At 40.3% G+C, this 20,628-nt stretch overlaps 1 protein-coding gene across 2 annotated transcripts in view; it reads left to right on the forward strand.

The window, feature by feature from the left end:
• Samd3 (sterile alpha motif domain containing 3) overlaps positions 1 to 20,628 on the forward strand; it is a 52,604-nt gene that overhangs the window by 5,597 nt on the left and 26,379 nt on the right. For both annotated transcript variants that reach the window (XM_031380326.1, XM_031380327.1), the window contains exons 4-7: positions 2,267 to 2,356; positions 12,672 to 12,857; positions 13,841 to 13,925; positions 19,178 to 19,345. In XM_031380326.1, the coding sequence (XP_031236186.1) occupies positions 2,267 to 2,356; positions 12,672 to 12,857; positions 13,841 to 13,925; positions 19,178 to 19,345 (529 nt within the window). The remainder of the gene's footprint in view (positions 1 to 2,266; positions 2,357 to 12,671; positions 12,858 to 13,840; positions 13,926 to 19,177; positions 19,346 to 20,628) is intronic.

The following is a 20,628-nucleotide window of genomic DNA, read 5'->3' on the forward strand; positions in this document are numbered from 1 at the left end:
TTCTTGTCAAACAGATCTTTTACTTGCTTAGTTAGAGTTACACCAAGGTACTTTATATTATTTGTAACAATTGTGAAGGGTGTTGTTTCTGTAATTTCTTTCTCTGCCTGTTTATCCTTTGTGTAGAGGAAGGCCACTGATTTGCTTGAGTTAATTTTATATCCAGCTACTTGCTCAAGTTGTTTATCAGGTTTAGGAGCTCTCTGGTGGAATTTTTGGGGTCACTTAAGTATACTATCATATCATCAGCAAATAGTGATAATTTGACTTCTTCCTTTCCAATTCATATCCCTTTGATCTCCTTTTGTTGTCTAATTACTCTGGCTAGGACTTCAAGTACAATATTGAATATGTAGGGAAAGAGTGGACAGCCTTGTCTAGTGCCTGATTTTGGTGGGATTGCTTCAAGTTTCTCTCCATTTAGTTTGATGTTGGCTACTGGTTTGCTGTATATTGCTTTTACTTTGTTTAAGTATGGGCCTTCAATTCCTGATCTTTCCAAGACTTTTATCATGAAGGGATGTTCGATTTTGACAAATGCTTTCTCAGTATCTAATGAGATGATCATGTGGTTTTTTTCTTTGAGTTTGTTTATATGGTGAATTACGTTGATGGATTTCCAAATATTGAACCATCCCTGCATCCCTGGGATGAAGCCTACTTGATCATGATGGATGATCGTTTTGATGTATTCTTGGATTCGGTTTGCAAGAATTGTATTGAGTATTTTTGCATCGATATTCATAAGGGAAATTGGTCTGAAGTTCCCTTTCTTTGTTAGGTCTTTGTGTGGTTTAGGTATAAGAGTAATTGTGGCTTCATAGCACGAATTGGGTAGAGTGCCTTCAGTTTCTATTTTGTTGAATAGTTTTGAGGAGTATTGGTATTAGGTCTTCTTTGAAGGTTTGATAAACTCTGCACTAAACCCATCTGGTCCTGGGCTTTTTTTGGTTGGGAGACTATTAATGACTGTTTCTATTTCATGAACAGATATGGGACTGTTTAGATTGTTGATCTTATCTTGATTTAACTTTGGTACCTGGTATCTGTCTAGAAAATTGTCCATTTCATCCAGGTTTTCTAGTATAGGTTTGTTGAGTATAGATTTTTGTAGTAGGATCTCATGATTTTTTGGATTTCCTCAGTGTCTGTCATTATGTCTCCCTTTTCATTTCTGATCTTGTTAATTAGGATACTGCCTCTGTGCCCTCTAGTTAGTCTGGCTAAAGGTTTGTCTATTTTGTTGATTTTCTCAAAGAACCAGCTCCTGGTTTGGTTGATTCTTTGTATAGTTCTTTTTGTTTCTATTTGGTTGATTTCAGCCCTGAGTTTGATTATTTCCTGCCTTTAAGTCCTCTTAAGTGAATTTGCTTCTTTTTGTTCTAGAGCTTTCAAATGTACTGTCAAATTGCTGGTGTATGCTCTCTCCAGTTTCTTTTTGGAGGCACTTAAAGCTATTAGTTTTTCTCTTAGGACTGCTTTCATTACAGTTGCTTCTTGATGGTTGTTTTTTATTGGATCTGGTACAGAGGTACACATTCTGGCACTATTATTGTGTAGCCTGTGGCCATGAGAAAGCTCCCTTTCATTCTGGACTCCTGGGTTTCCTGAGCGATGGAGGGTAGATGAAGAACTTTTATGGTAATAAAAAAAACTTCCCCTTAAAAATTGGAGGGAGTAGAGGAGAGATCTGACACGGTCAAGCACTTGTCTTCACTGGAAGACAATTAACTGAAAAACACAGACTCTACTTCACAAAAGAAAATTTTATCTCAACACTACTTAAAAATATGCCAGATAAGTTCATTACACAGTACTCACATGAAAGGGCAGGTGTAGTGGCTAGCCTTGTACTGGGAGATGGTGAAAGGCAGACAGTTGGGCCCCACTGCCCAGCCACCCTAGAAAAATCAGCAAGCCCCAATTCATAATAAGACAAGGTGGATAGTTCACAAGGAATGACATCTGAGGTTGATTTCTACACACACACACACACACACACACACACACACACACACACACACACACATCCTCTACCAGACAGGTGAAGGCAGTAAGGTGAACTGGTATCAGTCTACTCCATAGAGGAGCATTGTATGAGGTGAGGCACAGGGTCTTCTTTGCAATGTTCTTGGCCATGAGTCTCATGTGAGCTTGGATAGGATGAAGACAGGTTGAAGCTTCCCCTTCTAAAGTCATGAGATCAGTGGCTATTACTTCTATTTAACATCCCATGACTATACATCACTCTTCCACTTTGCTCCAGGTACGAACAAAACCCCCATGGGGACCAGACATCTTTGTATCCAGTCTTTCTTGACAATAGACTCATTGACCAGAGAGTATTAAAACAGAGGTGAGACACAAACTTTATAATATTTTAAAGTCAAAAGATGTTTGTCTTTATTTTTATGAGACTTTGTGTGCTTAAATACACTGTAATTTAAAACTTTTTGTTGTCCTAAAAGGTAAGCTTTTATCAAGTGATGGAGGTGTTGAGTAAAATATCAATGTTGAGTTGACAAAGAAGTTTTGATGATGTTAAACATTTCTTTCAAGTGTTTATTCTTAGCTGGGGTAAAGTATATTCATCCATCATAATCTAACCAAGGTAATCTGGAGATTACCAGATTATGTCCTGTAGAGCTTGAATGGAATACAATCTTTAGTTTTGCCTTCCATTTTATGGGCAGCTTTAACTTGACTATTCCAGATAGAGAAACTGTTTTGCTGAGAAGTTCCTCAGGTGTCCTACCCTGAACCTAACACTGTGAAACTTCAGTGTCTGGGTTCTATTGCATCATAAGTGGAAAAAAAAAAAAAAAAAAAAAAAAAAAACTATGGACCTGGAGAACCGCTTGTAGGAATTCAGTGCTGAGACAAAACTAAAGAGGGGTAGCAGGTACCTCAGCATCTTTCTCTAGCCTTTACAGTCACTCAGCTCAGGTGGTCCATGCATCTACCATGCACGAGAAGAGTCCTTGCAGAGTGAAATGTTCCAGGTGTGGAAGAAGTATTCAAAACAACCAATCAGATGGTGTGTGTGTATGTCTGTGTGTGTCTTTATGTATCTGTGTGTCTGAGTCTGTGTATGTGTCTTTCTGTGTGTCTGTGTTTCCATGAGTGTGCGTGTGTGTGTTTACAAACCCTTTATATCATCATCTGACTTAGTCTTCTTGACACAAAAGAGATATTGCTTTCTCTTTTTTATAAATGAATAAAACGGAGAGTTTGAGAATTCAAGGGGTTTCAAGATAGTTTCCTGATAGTTGTTAAATAGTCTGTGTTACAGCCTTTGTTGCACAACTCTTTTGGGGAGTGGTGAACTAGGAGATGGAAGAGAGAGCTTCCTTCTTCCACCTCCAGCTTGGTGGTGCAGGCTTATAACAGCAGCCACCTGGGAGGCTGAAGCAGGAAGGTCACTAGGTCAAGGTCACCCTGCACAACTTAGTGAAATGTTATCTTAAAATAAAGGCCGAAGCAAAGTCTGGGGATGTGGCTTAGGAAGGGGAAAGGGAGAGAGAGCCTAGGCAGAAATCAGTTACCTGGGCATTCCTGGTTCAAATGATGGTCCAGAAATTGCAAAGCCATTTCCAAGGCAGTGCCATTCCCACCTTTCTGCCCACAGTGCTGTTTGAATCCTAAAGCTTTCCTTCGCTGTGACTACATGACACAATGAACTGTGAGGTTCCAGCTGTCCTTCCCTATATGAAGCTGCTGGTATTGCTACTGTCACTGTCGCAATGTGAGGAGAATCAGGGGTAAGAACTAGAGCACCTACCTTCTCACTATCTCTGATCCCTGTTGAAAAACAGGAATGAGGACCTTCATATTTCCCATCCTTCATCACACCTACCAAGTGGCAGGCAGGAGTCAAAACAAGACTGCTTTAGAAGTTAAGAGGGCAGAAGGCTTAGAAACCAGAATATATAAGCCACAACCTTTGTCTGCGGGCTTGGGTGTTAGATCGCCTATTACCTCTCTCTAGGAAAGAACCTCATTTTATGTGTGTGTGTGTGTGTGTGTGTGTGTGTGTGTGTGGTGTATGTATATACATGCATGATACATATATACATACATACATACACATGCACACATTTATGTACATGAACACACACATATATATACATATATATGTATACATACATATATACATACATACATACATATATATATATATATATATATATATATATATATATATATATATATATATACAAGTATGTTTGAATGTAAGAAGAAAAGTCCATGAGAACTAAAGACAAAACAGGACAAAACAGGCTTATTATAAGAAAAACAATCAACAAACTCTGAGGCAGAATCTTTAAATTCCTCAAGCTCTGGGGGCCGGGTTCCAGACACTCCTTTTCAGTGTCCCTGCCTGCCTCCTTCCTTTGCTTTTTCTTAGGAGGATGCACTGTTCTGCCAGTTATAGATGCTCCGCTCCCTCTGTAATGACTCACCCAGCAAACTTCAAAGAAGTTCTCTCTGAAAATAGGTTAGCTCTCCAGTGCTAATGGACCCAGTTATTCAGTATTGTTTCATTCGTGGAACCAGGGAAGGGAAACTAACAGGTCCTGCATGATCAGATGCTTTCTTCTAGGCAATTGGCTCTGTGAGACAAGATGAGACCTGTGTGGTCCTATAGACTGGTGTGGAGAGAAGATGCCTTCGTGTCATGATTCATCTCAGACATGATGACACCAGCCAGCCATGCAAAATAGAATAATTAAAGGAATCCTCTATGCTTTCCTTCTGTCCGTCTGCTATTCTATACATTTGATAGTTATGTGTCAAGGGCTTCTTGTATGTCCTTTGTGTTAGTCTGTGCAGTCCCCTTATCTGCCTACCTGACTAAAATCTGCCCATGCTTTAAAACAGTAGTTCTCAATCTTCCTAATGCTTCAACACTTTAATACAGTTCCTCATGTTGTGGTGATACCCCAACCATAAAATTAATTTCATTGCTACTACATAACTGCAATTTAGCTACAGTTATGGATCATGATGTAAACATCTATGGTTTTCCATGGTCTTATGTGACCCCTGTGAAAGGGTCATTGGACAACCCCAAGGGGTCTTGACCCACAGGTTGAGAATTGCTGCTTTAAAACTCTTTAGCCACCGTCCAGTGACATCCAGACCGTCTAGGTTCAGTCTTCTATAAGCAGTATCTTCTCTGTAATCCTTGTCCTGCTTACAAAAGTAGACAATGACCTTGGTTTATTAAAGTCTACAGTCCCTCCTCAGACTATAAAAACCACAGACAGTGACCACATCCTTTTATTTTATAAGTAGAATGTATCTTATTACCTTAAAATCCAATTAGCCTTTCAAAATTGAGCTGATGAATGTGAACTGAATACTTTTGAAAGACATGATATATGTTTGAATAACAATAATTTGGTGTTTAGACCTTTTGAAGCATTCAAAACCAAATATCTTTCAATATCAAATATCTTTCCAAACAACTTCTGGGTTTATTTCCCATTGTCTTATAACAGGCAATAAATTCAAAGGTATTTGTCCACTGGACTTTCATGAAGCCAACTGCTTTCAAGATGCGGGAACAAGCTACAGAGCAAGTGCTGGTTTGAGGGCTCAGTTTCCTTCCACTTGCCTCCCCAAAATTATTTCTGTAACTCTCTGGAATGTAACACCACATGGCATCCACGAGTGGCATCTCAGCTAAGCACCTGGTAACTCTCCACCAGATTCCACAAAGGCACCTGAGACTCTTGGGGATACTCCCTGGTCTTCCCTTGTGCTTTCCACGGAGACTATCTACACATGAAAGGGGAAAAGCTGATCTCCAGAGGCTTCAGACTCTCCTGACTTTGGCTCTGGGAAAGTCTGTGGTGATAGTTAAATCAGATATATATCCCAGCGGAGTGGAACACTGTGCAGCAGACTTCTCGTGGGTGACAGATGGTTGATTCTGTGGCAGCTCCTGAATGGTTTAAATACCTTTCTAGATGCAAAGACCATTAGGAGACAACAACATCATGTGCTAGTGATGTGCTGGAAATGTTTTTTTTTTTCTGCAGTGGAATTCTTTCTTTTTTAAATCTACCTCTACTCAAGTGAGGTAAGACAGGGGATCCAATAAACCAAGGTTTCGTACATGTTGCTTTAAAGTCTCTCTACTTGAACTTTAAAGACATGGGCAGAAGCTCTGCTTCTGCCCTGGGTCATAATTATAAGTTAGTCATGGTTTCATGCATATTTAGAGATTGTTTTAATGACTTTTCTCGTGGTCTGGCTGCTGCTGTGTGATAGAATAAAATGAGCTTCTGTACCACTCTGCTAAGCAAATATCAACATTTCTGATCTATTAGTTATAGCCATTATCATGTGGGTATCGCAGACCAGAGACAGCAACACACCTGTATATACAGTCTACCCAAGAATGTAATAGAGAAGGGTCAATAAAGTATGCCAGCCTGCTTCGAGTTTTTAGTACAGTTTCTGATCAGATGTGCAGTGAGTCTTCTCAACCATGCTGGTGAATGAAACCAGGACCTCACACATGCTCCATGAGCACTACCACTTTGCTATGTCTCAGTCTTCTGATTAGCATTCTCAGCTCCTATATGCGTCTGTCCTTGGCTCTGCTGTCCAAGAGCCATGGGAAGTGAGTACCAGAGACTAGTCATCCCTGTGTAGTGTCAACAAATGTTCACTACTTAAGGGAACAAGTACTTTATGTACTTTATGCACTTTATGCACTTTTTCATTGTGTCAAATCTGTGTGAGCAGGTTAAAAAATTGAAAAGGCTTGCAGGAGACCCTTGTGATTAGAGGGCAGGTCTTGAGACCCTCTGCCATACCTCGTGGTTCACACACAGCTCTGCAAGATAAATGAGCTGAGAGAGGGGTAAATGTAAGTATTATATTAGCATGTTAACCCTGAGATGGCAAGGTTAGTAACGCTGGGGACCAGGGACAAGCAAATAATTAAGAACTTAGTTTTGGAGCCTGGCTTTGTCATTTAGCAACTGAATAAGATGTTTCCTGGAATAAGTGGGTCTGTGCCCATCTGTAGAATGAATAGAGTGGTAAATGGTGTGTTGTATGAAAAGTCCCTAGCGCCTGGCACACAGTTGGCAGTCATAAGTTTCATGTATCATTTATATTATCTAGCAAGCAGTGGGTCTAATGAGGTTCTGTTCTTAGTTCTTGCAGGTTGTGGTCCCAGGTAGAAGAGCAAGGTTACACCAGGATGCTTGGGCAGCCAGGCGTCCTGGGACTTAGGATCTAGGACAGAAAAGGCATCTTACACTGGAAGGTTTGAGAGTTGTGGCAGAAAACAGGATAAGGAGTCCCATGGGCCAAAGAGAGGAAGAGAGAAGCTTCCAGACCTCATAGTCAGACTTTGATAACATTACAAGGGCGTCAGAGAGCACATAAGTGGTACAGTGCCATATTTAGCTACTGCATTGCAGGTCAGTGGAACAACAGAATCTCTGAGTGGATCCACAGGTGGCTCTTCTACCCAAAGTTCTTTGTTTGAGTCCTGTTACCAGGGAGTAGGGCTACTATTCCATGGTGAAAAACTTCCAGTGTAAAATCATATAACAACAACTATGAGGGAGCCTGTAGATAAAAAATAAATTTACCTGATAAACCTATAATTCTTTGTGTAATATCTGCTAATTCTATAAAATAGAAAATACTTAGGAGTGCTAAGCTAAGTCAGTATTAACCAATCAGCCATCCCTCCCATATGTTTCTGAGTACTTGTTGCATGTCAGGTATAGTTGGAAGCATTGAAGAAACAGCAGGAAATGATGTCTGCTTCATTGACCTCATATCCTGCTGGGCTCCATAGTGAGTTATAGACTAACTGGAGCTATGCAGAGAGAGCCTGCACCAACTCTATCTCAAAACTCAGAATAAATACATTGACAAGTAAACAAATGATAGCTAATTCAGAGCCAGCGTGAATAACCATAGCCCAGAGCATAGATCCAGGTTACTCTGAGTGACATGCCCGCTGTGGAAGATGGTATGGAAATTCTAATAACAGAACAAAGAAAAACAGCTAGGTGGGCTACACAGAGCAATATAATCTCATGTGTAAGTTTTAGGTGTCAGAACTGCCTTGTCTTTAAGGGCTGTTGGAAGTTAGTGTGGTCTGCTAAGTTTAATGATGCATTCCAAAGGCTTTATTTAATAGTCACACAAACGTTAAGGCAGACAGAGAATTGGAACAAATGGTTATGAAGGTTGGCTCCAGATGGGCAGTATTCACTCTCACCCCATAATTATGAAGTTGTTGTCACTTTAAAAGTCCTTGGGGTTTTCAATAGGGGTGAGGGCTCTTCAGAGACAATGAAATTTCAAATCGGAGTAGCCTGTGGGATCTGGTCATTCTGTTCAGTCCCTGGGGAGCATGAACGTTGTGTCCCTTCCCCTCTGGGATGCAGGTTAATGCTGCCTCTGGTGGTGGTGACACTTCTTGTCATTAGCATTCTGGTGGGTTACTAGTCAGTGGCTCCCTCATGTCTGTGGGTTGTTCTAATACAATGGAAACATGCTTTTGGAAGTATGTGAATTTTGTCCATTTAGTTACAAGTTTCTGGAAGATTTTTCTATCTGCAATGGCAGGGTTTCATTTGTTTGTTTTGAGACAGGGCCTCATGTAGCCCAGGCTGGCGTCAGACTTGCTCTGCAGGAAAAGAGGCCCTTAATCCTTCTACCTTTGTCTCCCGATTGCCAGGGTTACAGGCTTGCAAAATCATGCCCAGCTTTTACATCATTTTATGTTTAACATTCCTTTCCTTCATACATTCCTAAATCTTTCTGGAGCATTGCTATCACAATCCACTCATTCCACACAATGAGGGTAGAATGTTACTGCAGCCTCTGGCCACAAAGGCTTGGCTTTCGACCTGGTGGTTCACCTGCACACAGGAAAAATGAAGTAAAATATATAAAATGGATTTACTTTCATTCTTACATTTGAGCCAATAATGAGAGAGCTTTTCTCTGTTTCCTTTTCCACAACAATATGTACAGAAAGAATGGGACAACACACACACACACACACACACACACACACACACACACACACACACACGCGCGCGCGCGCGCGCGCGCGCGCGCGCATGCGCGCGCGTGGGGTCACTTGCGCACACACACATACACACACACAGGGTTTAACTTAACTGTGAGTCTCTGTGAGATGAACTGGGAGGTCACAAAAATCACAATTCTTACTTTTCAGGCTCTTATTAAACCTCTTATAACCCAGGGGCCTGCCCTTCAGTGATGGGGCCTTTCTCTGCTCTCAGGGTGATATTCCCTGTGGACCTAGAAAAGAAAAGAATAATTTTTCATGGCTCCATCTGCATATGTAACAGGGGATGGCCTAGTCGGTCATCAATGGGAGGAGAGGCCCTTGGTCCTGTGAAAGCTCTATGCCCCAGTGTAGGGGAATGCCAGGGCCAGAAAGCAGGAGAGGGTGGGGTGGTGAGCAGGGGGAGGGGGGAGAGGATATGGGGTATTTCGAGGGCAAACCAGGAAAGGGGAGAACATTTGAAATGTAAATAAAGAGAATGTTAAAATATCATACATTAACCTTGCTAAGGGATGTATCTGCCCCATTCAAAGGAGAATCCCTGTCCTGATGTAACAGCTAGGTCTCTTCCGCTCTCTAGAGATACTCAACATTTTCTGTGAAGGTTTTCCCTAACAGGCTGATACTCCACTGAGCCTGTTCTTCACTGAAGTAGCATTACTACCCTCCATGAACCCCACTAAACTGTAGGTAGTCTGCTTTTTGGGAAGAGCTTGATGATGTTTTCATTCTTCTTACACTTAGACAAAGTTAGAAAGCCAATGAGTCTTTTATGAGAACTCTCATCTCATCATTTAAAAAAATTAATTCAAATTTAACAGTGTAATATTTCAATTGGGCAGGTGAAATTATCAGTAAGAACTAGAGATGATGGATAGGTCAATCTACTTGCTCAATTATTCCACAATATATAACTATTCTATAGGTATACCACAGTATTACTTTAATCTCATAAATATGTACTATAATTATTATTTGTCAGTGTCTGAAACAAATTTAAAACTGTAGCAATGATGCTGTCATTTGTCAAATTGCTGGCTTTACTGTAAATTTTATTATGGACATTTATTTTTATCACTGTATGAACTGAGTAGTTAGTAAACAGTATGCTCTCAAACTGGGGTCACATTAACATATTTTAAATGAGTCGGGGGTTTACTTTATACCCAGGATTGAAAACTGAGCTATTGGTGTGGTGATAAGCTTGTCAGAAAGTCAAAACGTAAAAATCAAAAGAGCAATATTAGTGCCCTTTCAACCTGGGAGCCCATTCTACTGCTACACCTAGTATCAGACAACCTGCGGCTGCTGTGCTAAACTCTAGCTTGCTAAAAGTAATGGGAATCATTTTAACATCTTTTAAGATGTTATAATTTTTTAATACAATGCAAATATAATTTTATAGATGGGAAATAGCTGTAGCTACAGCTATCTACTTCCAATTATGAATATATTTGTTAGGTTTTGAAAGTCCTCTTTCTTGCAGAATAGTCATTTTCTCTAGTATTTATTTGCGTTGCTTAAATTATATTCATACCAAAAATGTGTTGCTTGAATGGAAAGAAAGGAAAACTTTTGATACCTTTGATTTGCCTAATCTGTCTAGTTGAAACATGAGGGGCTGTTATCTTTAGTGGATCCTGTATGGGTCATGCTGCATTCTGAATTTTTTAAAGAATTGTATATGTATATGTATATGTATATGATATGTATATGTATATATATATGTATATGTATGTATATCTATATCTATATCTATATCTATATCTATATCTATTGCTGCAGCTGTCTTCAGAAACACCAGAGGGCATCGAATCCTATTACAGATGGTTGTGAGCGACAATATGGTTTCTGGGATTTGAACTCAGGACCTCTGGAATAGCAGTCAGTGCTCTTAACTGCTGAGCCATCTCTCCAGCCCACATTTTGAATATTTGATAGAATAATGACATGCCTTGTAGTTCCTACCTTAATGAGGACCAGGGGACAAGAAACACAGAAAAAAAAATACGTGCTACCAAAAAAAAAAAAAAATTGTACTAAGTTCCATTTGATACCATTGGCATATTGAAGCTCTCTGTTGATGGAATAAAGTGAGTAAGGGTGGCAGCAAGATTAGAAGGCCACTGAGAGTTTATGACTGTATTTGTTACCAAAAATTTACTGGAGAAAGCCGTGGGTGTGGAGCTGTACTGTAACCTCCTATATCACCGGCCTTCTAAGACTGTGGGACAGCAGAGTCTTCAACATTTGTGTGTACACTCTCTACCCCGTCTCTGTAAAAGACAATGAATCTGTCCATGGAAGAATTGAGATCATGGGAAGAGAGAGGGGTGGGATTAGGGTACACCTATACATGTTGGCAGAGTGGCTGAGTGTAGTGAGAGAGACACATACTAAGGGATAATTTGAGCTGAAGTAGAAATTTATGTCTGGCAGTTGCCTGTTGCTATACTGAGTCCAGTATGAAATTTTTTGTATGCCTAGTGTAGCCAGAACATTCTTCTCCATGTGTACAGAAAATGCCAAAGGGAGGATGTGTGCAGGAGATTACGATAAAAAGAGACCAAGAAGCCTTCTGCTTCCTGAGCTCCCATCTTCTATGCACATACATTCTTATAGAGCACGGCTTATGATACTAAAGGAAGCATGGCTTGATAAAATGACTCTGAATTTTGTTGGAGTGACTAAATTCAACTGTGCCCAGAGAACTAACCTTCAGAGACTCGTGTAAGAATGTCTCTGTTGTCTTTACTCCACTTGCCACCGTCCCTCACCTCCATCCCACTTAAGCCTGTTAATGAGCTAGGTTGACAGCCCCCACTGCCTTTGGTTAGTGGTAGCTTCTAAATATTATGCTAGAGCCTTCTTTGTGTTTGCATACACAAGGATCAACCTCTGATTTAAGGTTTCAGTGTGGTTCTGAAGCTCAATTTTAAAAACAGTCTTATTGATGCTTTTCTCTTATGGCATAAGATCCACAAATTTCAAGGATACAGTCAGTTAATTTTAGTAAATGTATGTTTGGCAGATTTTAATCAGCATTATCACATTCCATGTGGTTGCCTGCAGCTTTCCGCAGCAGATGACTGACATAGCATTATAGTTTTCTGTCCCTTTGTGTAGTATCTTCCTATGACTGGAGTAAAAACACTGAACCTTATTTTAGTGTAGAGACCAGCTTTCCAATACTGAAATAGCCAAGGACCAACTGAATCAGGTACATCTTGTATTTTGCTACAAATACCAGCAGAGTAGACAATATTTTTCCTAACTGGGAACTGAGACTAATGTATTTGGCTTCACTTGCTCGGCAGGATTGCAGTTTATCTTCTCTGTCTGTTAAGTATTCCCTTTGATTTCTAGATAAACATCACGGCTTGGCTCTTCAAGATATATGGAGCAATATTCTCCAACATTGGGTTTAATTTTAAAACATATGTGATTATGACATTTCTTCTAGGATGAGAAGTATTTATATGATCTATTTAGCTATCAGGGAAATGGTTTATAGCCTAGATTTTCAGAGCATAATGCATTACGTATAGATTTGAAACAGAATTTTACTCTTTGTGTTTTTATTCCATAGGAGAAATGTAAAACATGTTGTAGCAAGGCATAAAGCATTACAGTGGACTAAGTCCTACATCTTACCGGAGTTTCCCTATGATGTCAAGTGCATGTTGGCGGAGCAGAAGCGCCCTGACCACAGCATGCGGATAAGGATCATTGAATTTCTCCAGGCAGATATGACTAAGTACCTGGAAGGCTCGCTGTGAGTAACAGTGAGAACACACTGAGTGGAGGAGGGAGCTGTGCTCACTGAACAGTAGAATTTGTTAGGAATCAAGTTTCCTTGGCTTATGGAGGACATATTGAATGGAAGTTCAATATGTGCAGATTTAGGAGAGGGACTGGGGTTATTATCCCAGTTGGTTAAGTATTTGCTGCATAGCCCCAAACCCATATAAAAATTCAGGCATGACTGCACAGGCTTGTAACTATTGCTCTAGGATGAATAGGCATGTAAGTGCCTGGTACTCACTGGCCAGCCAGCCTTGTCTAGTTTGGCCCAGGTCCCAAAGAGAGACCCTGTCTCAACAAACAAGGTGGAGACCACACGTGGGAACAATGTTAACTTAAGGGCTCCATATCTGCACACACACATACACACACTCATAAAGAACACATACTAACATACTTACATACACCACACACACATATACATACACATACACATACATATACATATACCCTCCGTACACACATGGGTAGAGAGAACACACACATACATCACACACATACATATACATATACCCTACATACAAACACAAGGAGAGAGAACATACACTAACACATACACACCACATACACACACACACTACAGACACACACACAGGGGAAAGAATGCATACTAATGCATACATACACACAATACACACTAACGCATACACACACATATATACACATATACCCTACACACACATGCACACAGGGAGAGAGAACACACACTAACATACAACACATACACATACAGACACATACACAGAAATATACATACACACATATGCACACACCTTGCACACACACATACACATACACACACATACACACACACACACACACACACACACATACACACACACACACACACACACGGACACCATAGTAAGAGAAACTTTAGAAACCTGTGCTTTAGATTCACCTTACTTGGGCACTGCTGGAAATGAAATCTGTCTTATATGTTGTGGTAAACAGGTACCCCACCACGCAGCAATACAACGATGTGGTAAATGCTCTGCTGCAGGCCCATCCTTTCCTGGATGAGGACGGCTGTGGCTTTGTAAGTAACTATGTGGGCTCACCATCCTGTTCATCTCAATCCATTTGATATTAGAGCTTTGCATTTTCCACTCTGGCTCTAATATCTTCATTTTCTTGATTTTTCTTTTATCTTTAAGATTATAAATATATCATTGATTCCTTTCCTCCCTCCAAACCTTTTCATATACTCCTTGCACTTTCAGATTCACAGCTTCATCTTTATTGTTTTACATGTATGAATCTATATTCCTAAATATATTAGTCTGCATGATGCTCTCATGTATATGTTTTCAGGGCTGTTTTCTTGGTATTGAAAAACCAACTACTGCTCTCTTTCTTGAGAAAGACTATTTCTCCCACTCTCAGAATTTCTTAGTTGCTTATAGTTCTTTGTGTAGAATTGAATTTGTGTTCTCTCTCTCTCTCTTCCCCCCCTCTCTCTCTCTCTCTCTCTCTCTCTCATGTGTGTGTGTGTGCCTATGTATCTGTATCTCTCTACATGTCCCTCCTTCCCTCTCTCTCCCCTCACTCCTTTCTCTTTCTTTCTCTCTGTCTCTCAGCTTCCATATCTTTCATTTCTTTGCCTTAGCTCTCTCTTCTCTTTTACCTCTAGCTGTGAGCCACCATCTTTCTGTCCTTCTCTTAAAGCTGTCTGGGAGGTCCTGTATGATGGGACGTGCCCAACAGGAGAACATAGCTGCATCAGAGAAGTGCATCTGGGGGTGCTTCTCGCTTTCTGATGTAATCAAAGGGAAGTTGTCTTGAAGCCCTTGAAGGGCTTTGAGGTCTTGTCCTGACCCTCCCTCTCTGTCTTTGCTGTCTGGATTAGGTAGACTCTAAGGATGCTCCACAAAACAGTTTCATGGTGTTTATCCTTCAGGAGCCTCAGAGATTCTGAGTTAAATGATGTGAAGATAGATCCTGCCACCAAGGCTTTCAAACGCTCACGGAGGCTCTAAGGAGACCAAGGGTTGAGGACTGCTGCTCAAGCTTAGGAACTGGGCATACAAACAGACATATTAGCATTTGGCAGGCTGGAGCAGGAGGACCAGGACTTTGAAGGCAGCTTAGCGCTGTGTCAAGCAAGTCAAGCAGGGAATCTTCGTGTCATCATTGTAACAAAGGAAATGTGCCTAACATTAGTGAACTGTACATATAAAAAAGTACTTTAAAATTGTAACAAAGAGTTGAATGTTCATCACAGGAAAGTAAACAACCATGAAAACTGTAGGTGTGTGGAACTGTTTTCCTCCTGTATCTATCCTTATATAAATCCATTTTGGTAAACATGGTTAACATGGCAGAGATTCTGTATCTCACTATCTCAACTACATATAGGCAAGGAGCTTTTTCTTCTTCCCCCTCCATCATTCTCTCCTTTTTCTCTTCTTTCCTTTTCCCTTTCTCTCTAACACTGTCCCATTTTTGAGTAAAGGCGTAATGTGTACGAACAAAGTCAGAAGATTTGGAATGACAGAGGCCTTAGCAATTCTCATTTACTCCCCAAACTCAGAAAAGAGTGACATCCCATATCTGGAGACAATAGCAAGTCAAGACTAGCATTTAGCCACTCTTGCTCACAAAGGATGCCACCATCTTAAAAAATTGTGTTTCTGCATGTACAGTGTGCTATAAACTGACCCAACTTTCCTCTTAGTAAAATCATAATAGTGTAACCAAGCAACAACAACAAAAAAAATCTAGGGTTCTGACATCTCCAGACATGACATTATAGGTAACACTGACCCTCGGTGCTTCTTCTACATCAAGTTACAATATGTTGGCCATCTGATCAGTGATGTGGTGTACAGAATTTCAGGCATGTCTCTATCTATAAATCCTACATCCTTAGCTTCAGTCTCTGACACTGCATTATGTAGTGAGGAGCAAGGTGGTCCATTTGTAGAGAATGTGGACAGATTGCTTTCATGTCATTGTTCCCCAAGAAAGACAGGTTTTACCTGGCACATTGTTTCATATATGCCAGGGGGCATAGAGATACTTGAAAATAAAGAATATTTCCAGTGAGTCTTATACATATTAGCAAATAAATAGCTGTATTTTAAAATTCTATTCTTTTTCTTTTCCCGTCTCTCTTCCTCTGCCTCTCTTCCTCTGTCTGTCTCTGTCTGTTTGTCTTTCCGTCTCTCTCTGTGCACTCCCCCCTCTACTCACTCCATTGTGTAGATCCTGGAAATCAAATTCAGGTCATCAGTCATAGCTGCTAGTGCCTTCAGTTGCTAAGCCATCTCTCCTGCCATTCAATTACATTTTGGACTTTACATCTATGGTTACTGAAGTAAGATACCTACAAAGTAATGACTAATGCCCTCCCATGGACTCCTGTGGGCATTTAATCTACACATGTTCCCAGATACTATGTAAAGATAATAGACAGATATGGAAAATAGCTTAGCAGGTTGTGGCCTTATTTGCACACTTAAAGCTAGAATAGTTATTTACCCAAACTCTCACCACATCTCTATATGAAGTTATGTTCATGCTAATTGCATGATGCAGAAAATTTCCAGGAATACTGAGAGAACTGCCTGTGGGGTATGTGTGTATTATGGGTGTATATGTCCATGTATGTGCACATGCATGTGTGCATGTGGTGTGTGTGTGTGTGTGTGTGTGTGTAGAAGAGAATGAAGAAGCAAAAGTAGAAGAGAGAAAGTACTTGGTTACTCTTAGGGCTGATTTTTATTTTAAACTGTTTTGAACTTCTTCAAATTTATACAGTGATTTATGGTAGGTATTCAAGACCAAGATTTCTCCTCACATGGTTACATTTGGTGCTAGATAATTCCTAGTTCTCTGTGGTGTGGATCGTCATGAGCATCATGGGACAGTGAGTGGGACCCTTGGCACCCACTAGGTGTGTGTGGCTCCTGTCTACTCCGGTTATATCACATGTCCTCAAATATGAAATTCAGGGAGGAGAATCGAGGAACATTTGCAGTCTGCTGTTCCAGATTCATCAGCTAATAAGATTTTGTGGTATTTATCTTCTTCCTGCATGTTGTTTGTGGTACATGACTGTTTAGAAACAAGTAACTATAAACATCTTTTTGCTGTTATTGTTGCTTTTTGGGTTAGTTTCACCATACCGAGAACTGAACATAGAGCCTCATACATTGTAGGTAAGCTCACTACCACAGAGACATGCCTCCCAGTCTTGAGCAAAGGCCTTTACATGACAGTTTCCTCTATAGCATAAAAATGCTATTTTTATGCCCATGAAAATTAATAATAGTTGCATAGTGTCCCATACAATCTGTATTCTGAATTGCATTTAGTTCTTCTGTTTCTGGATTTTTTTTTCTTTCTTTCTAATTTAATCTCTTTGTCCTTTTCTGTTTTCTCTGATTTTTACTTTTGGTCAAGTGTTGTTTTTGGTTTGTTCCCCTGCATCATATAAAATGATGTGCACACTTCACTTATCTGATATTTCTCAATGATTATATTTGGGTTTGCAACAAAATGTATGTACCTGCCAGACATTGCAGGTTATGTCATGTCATAAGGGGCACATGATTTCAGACTGATTGAGAAAGCTGAGTCTGTGTAGAACTTCTCACAGCCTTACCTGGAGACAGTGGGAATGGGGGATGGCCGTACTTCAGCACAATTGTTTTCTATTGAATCCACCTACTCATACTGTATGTGATAGCTCACAGCGTGGGTCACAGAGCAGGCACTCACAACTCACAGAGTAAACACTCATGTGGACAGGCATGCATAATTGGTCCACTTGTGTTTGAGAGATGTGTGAAGCAAGGCTGAAGAGTTGCCCGTTTCGTGATATCCTAGCAGGTGATGGCTATGGGTACAGCAGGACTCCTATCTCTTCTGAACTGTAGGAAACAAACAAATCAATCTGAACTGGTTCATGTCAGGACGGAGGAAAACCACAAACTATCTACTGTTTTGTGAGACAGCAATAGCAGAACATCCAAGCCTGGGGGAGATGACAGAGCATCTCTGAGTCATGCCATGTCCAGGAGCTTAATCAAAGCACATAGCAGCTCCAGACTGAGCCTGTGGGATGCCTCCAGGAGACTGGCCAGGTACCAAGATGCTTTAGGAATGACACTTTGTAAGTGTCTTCCACAAGTAGCTGTTCCCAAGACGCATGCTTTCTCTTCCCCCTCCCCACCTTCTCTGGTTTTAAGAGAAAGGATTTCTCTGTGTAGCCCTGGCTGTCCTAGAGCTGGCTCTATAGACCAAGATAGCTTCAAACTCAGAGATCCGCCAGCCTCTGCCTCTCAAGGGCTGGGATTAAAGGCATGATCTGCTACCACCCAACATCATTAAAAACACAGTTTAGGAATGTTCTCTCTCTGCCTCTCTCTATCTCTCTCTGTCTCTTTGTCTCTGTCTCCATCTCTCTCTGTCTCTCTGTCTCTGTCTCTCAACTCAGACAGTAAAGTACTTGGCACCTAAGCATGAACACTCCAGCTTAATAGTCAACACCCACGTAAATAGCATGATGATGCATGCATGCTTATGATCCTAGTGCTGAGAAAGCAGGGACAAACAGATCCTTGAAGCAGACCCAGCATAATCATTAAGCCCCAGGCCAGTGAGAGATCAAAGTAGGTGGCTCCTTAACAAACAAAATCCACGGTTGACCTCTGACTTTTATATGCACATGCACACATATGATATACCCCTGCATATGCACCTACACACACACACACACACACACACACACACACACACACACACACACACACACGCACGCACATGTGCACACAGGCATGCATGCACATTTGTCAGGAAAGATCATGCTGCTCCATTTGGTAGCTGAAGAGCCTAGGCTAAAGGGGTTACTTGTTGGAAGGTCTTTGGTTAGTACATAATAGCTTCAGTGCTGCAATCTGAATCTTCCCAACACAGGCTGCAGAGGTTTCTCAAGATCAAGGACTGTGGGATTTGAGCCATGAAACCAGCAATGGCAATAAGTAGATGCCAAACCTTTGACTAATGTTTTCTTGGTGGTTCCATATGCTCACAAGAAGATAAAGTACACTTCTTTGTTTGGGTTTTGTTTGTTGTTTGTCTTTGTTTTTGTTGCATTTTGATTTCTTGTGTCTAATTGAGGAATTATATAGTTTGAGCACAAAATTGTTGTCAGGATAAATCTAAGGACTGATTCACTGCTTCTATTATAATACGATGAAAGTAATTTTAACCCTATTGTTCTACAGGACTATACAAAGCTCTTTAAAGACTGACTGAACCTGCTTTATTATTTATTTTATACAGTTTTTGTGGAAACGAGCCCTCAAGGATCGCTTTAAATATGTTCGAAGACCCATAGAAGATGATGAACAAGTAATGAGAAATAAGTGTAAATTTGGACACCGCAGAGGCCAAACAAGGAAGTCTCTTGCTAACATACAATCAAATGAAATTAAAATTGTGCAGATAAAAGTAAGCCTGAATTTTAAACACTCTGACAACTTTGGCTGATTAATGACATAACAATAAGTTGTAGTATGAAAGCAAAGCAAGATACCCTTTAAAAGTTACCAATAAAATCAATGGTTTGCATGGCTGACATAATGTTTCTTAAAGGGTGTCATTAATCATTTGGATACCAGGATGTTAGTATACATTTCATGACTATGTTCTTCACAGCCTTAAAAGAAACTGGAAAAACCTCTTAGGCTCTGGTTTCTTGAACTGTATTTCTTCTTCTCATTCTATGCTGTACTTACAATCCTCTTTTCCTCTTAGTTTTTGGAATATCTCAGGAGATCAAGCTTACTTCAAATCCTTATCTAGCCAAAGTTGACCTTGAACTCCTGATCCTCCTGTCTTTGTTTCCAAAGTATTGGGATTACAGACCTGCACCATCACACCCTCTTACACCTTGTGTTGTGATGTTCATATTACTACAGAAAGTTGTAATCTTAATATTAATTTAGTCACTGATTTTAAGTCCTAAAGATTGAACCCGGGGTCTTGTGTGTGCTATGCAAATGTCCTTCTACTAAATTGAACTCCTACACCTGGACCCATTTTAATGCTCACATTAGGTAGTCTTCAATCCCAAGGTCCTGGAGAGGGAGTTATCCTTTGGTACAGAGCACTATACTGGCTTTCTTCCTTCACCTGCTGTTTCTGAAGGCTTCCAACCTCATGCTGTGAGCAGCTTCAAGCTGATGGCCAGGCAAAGCCTAAGGCTCCTTCTCCACCAAGGAGAGGCCATGTGAGTCTTAACAAGTGTTCTGTAACTCCTCAGAGCCCCAGATGTCCTCAGAAAATCATTTCTGCTTACACTACTAATTGGTAGATATAATAATTTAAGAACACTGTACAAATTATTGAATATAGAAGCTGAATCTCTTGACCTCCCAATTACATTTTCACTTTAATATACAGGAATATTATAAATCCTAATTCTTCATACATTTGTATTTTAGAATGTATATGATATAAATAATCTATTTTTATCTGGTATATTTATCTATTATTAATAGAGTAAACTATTTGATCAGGTCAGTTTTAGTAATATTTTTCTAAGAGCTCCAGTTCATGGACATATGTTCAACATGTTTTGTAAACCATTCATTCCAGCATCATGCTCCATGTAAAGTTCCAGACAGAAGTTTATTGGTTAAATATTTTATTAAAGCTGTAAATAAGCGGGCAGTGGTGGCACACGCCTTTAATCCCAGCACTTGGGAGGCAGAGGCAGGTGGATTTCTGAG

Source organism: Mastomys coucha, unplaced genomic scaffold (assembly GCF_008632895.1).
Source record: "Mastomys coucha isolate ucsf_1 unplaced genomic scaffold, UCSF_Mcou_1 pScaffold2, whole genome shotgun sequence".
NCBI lineage: Eukaryota > Metazoa > Chordata > Mammalia > Rodentia > Muridae > Mastomys > Mastomys coucha.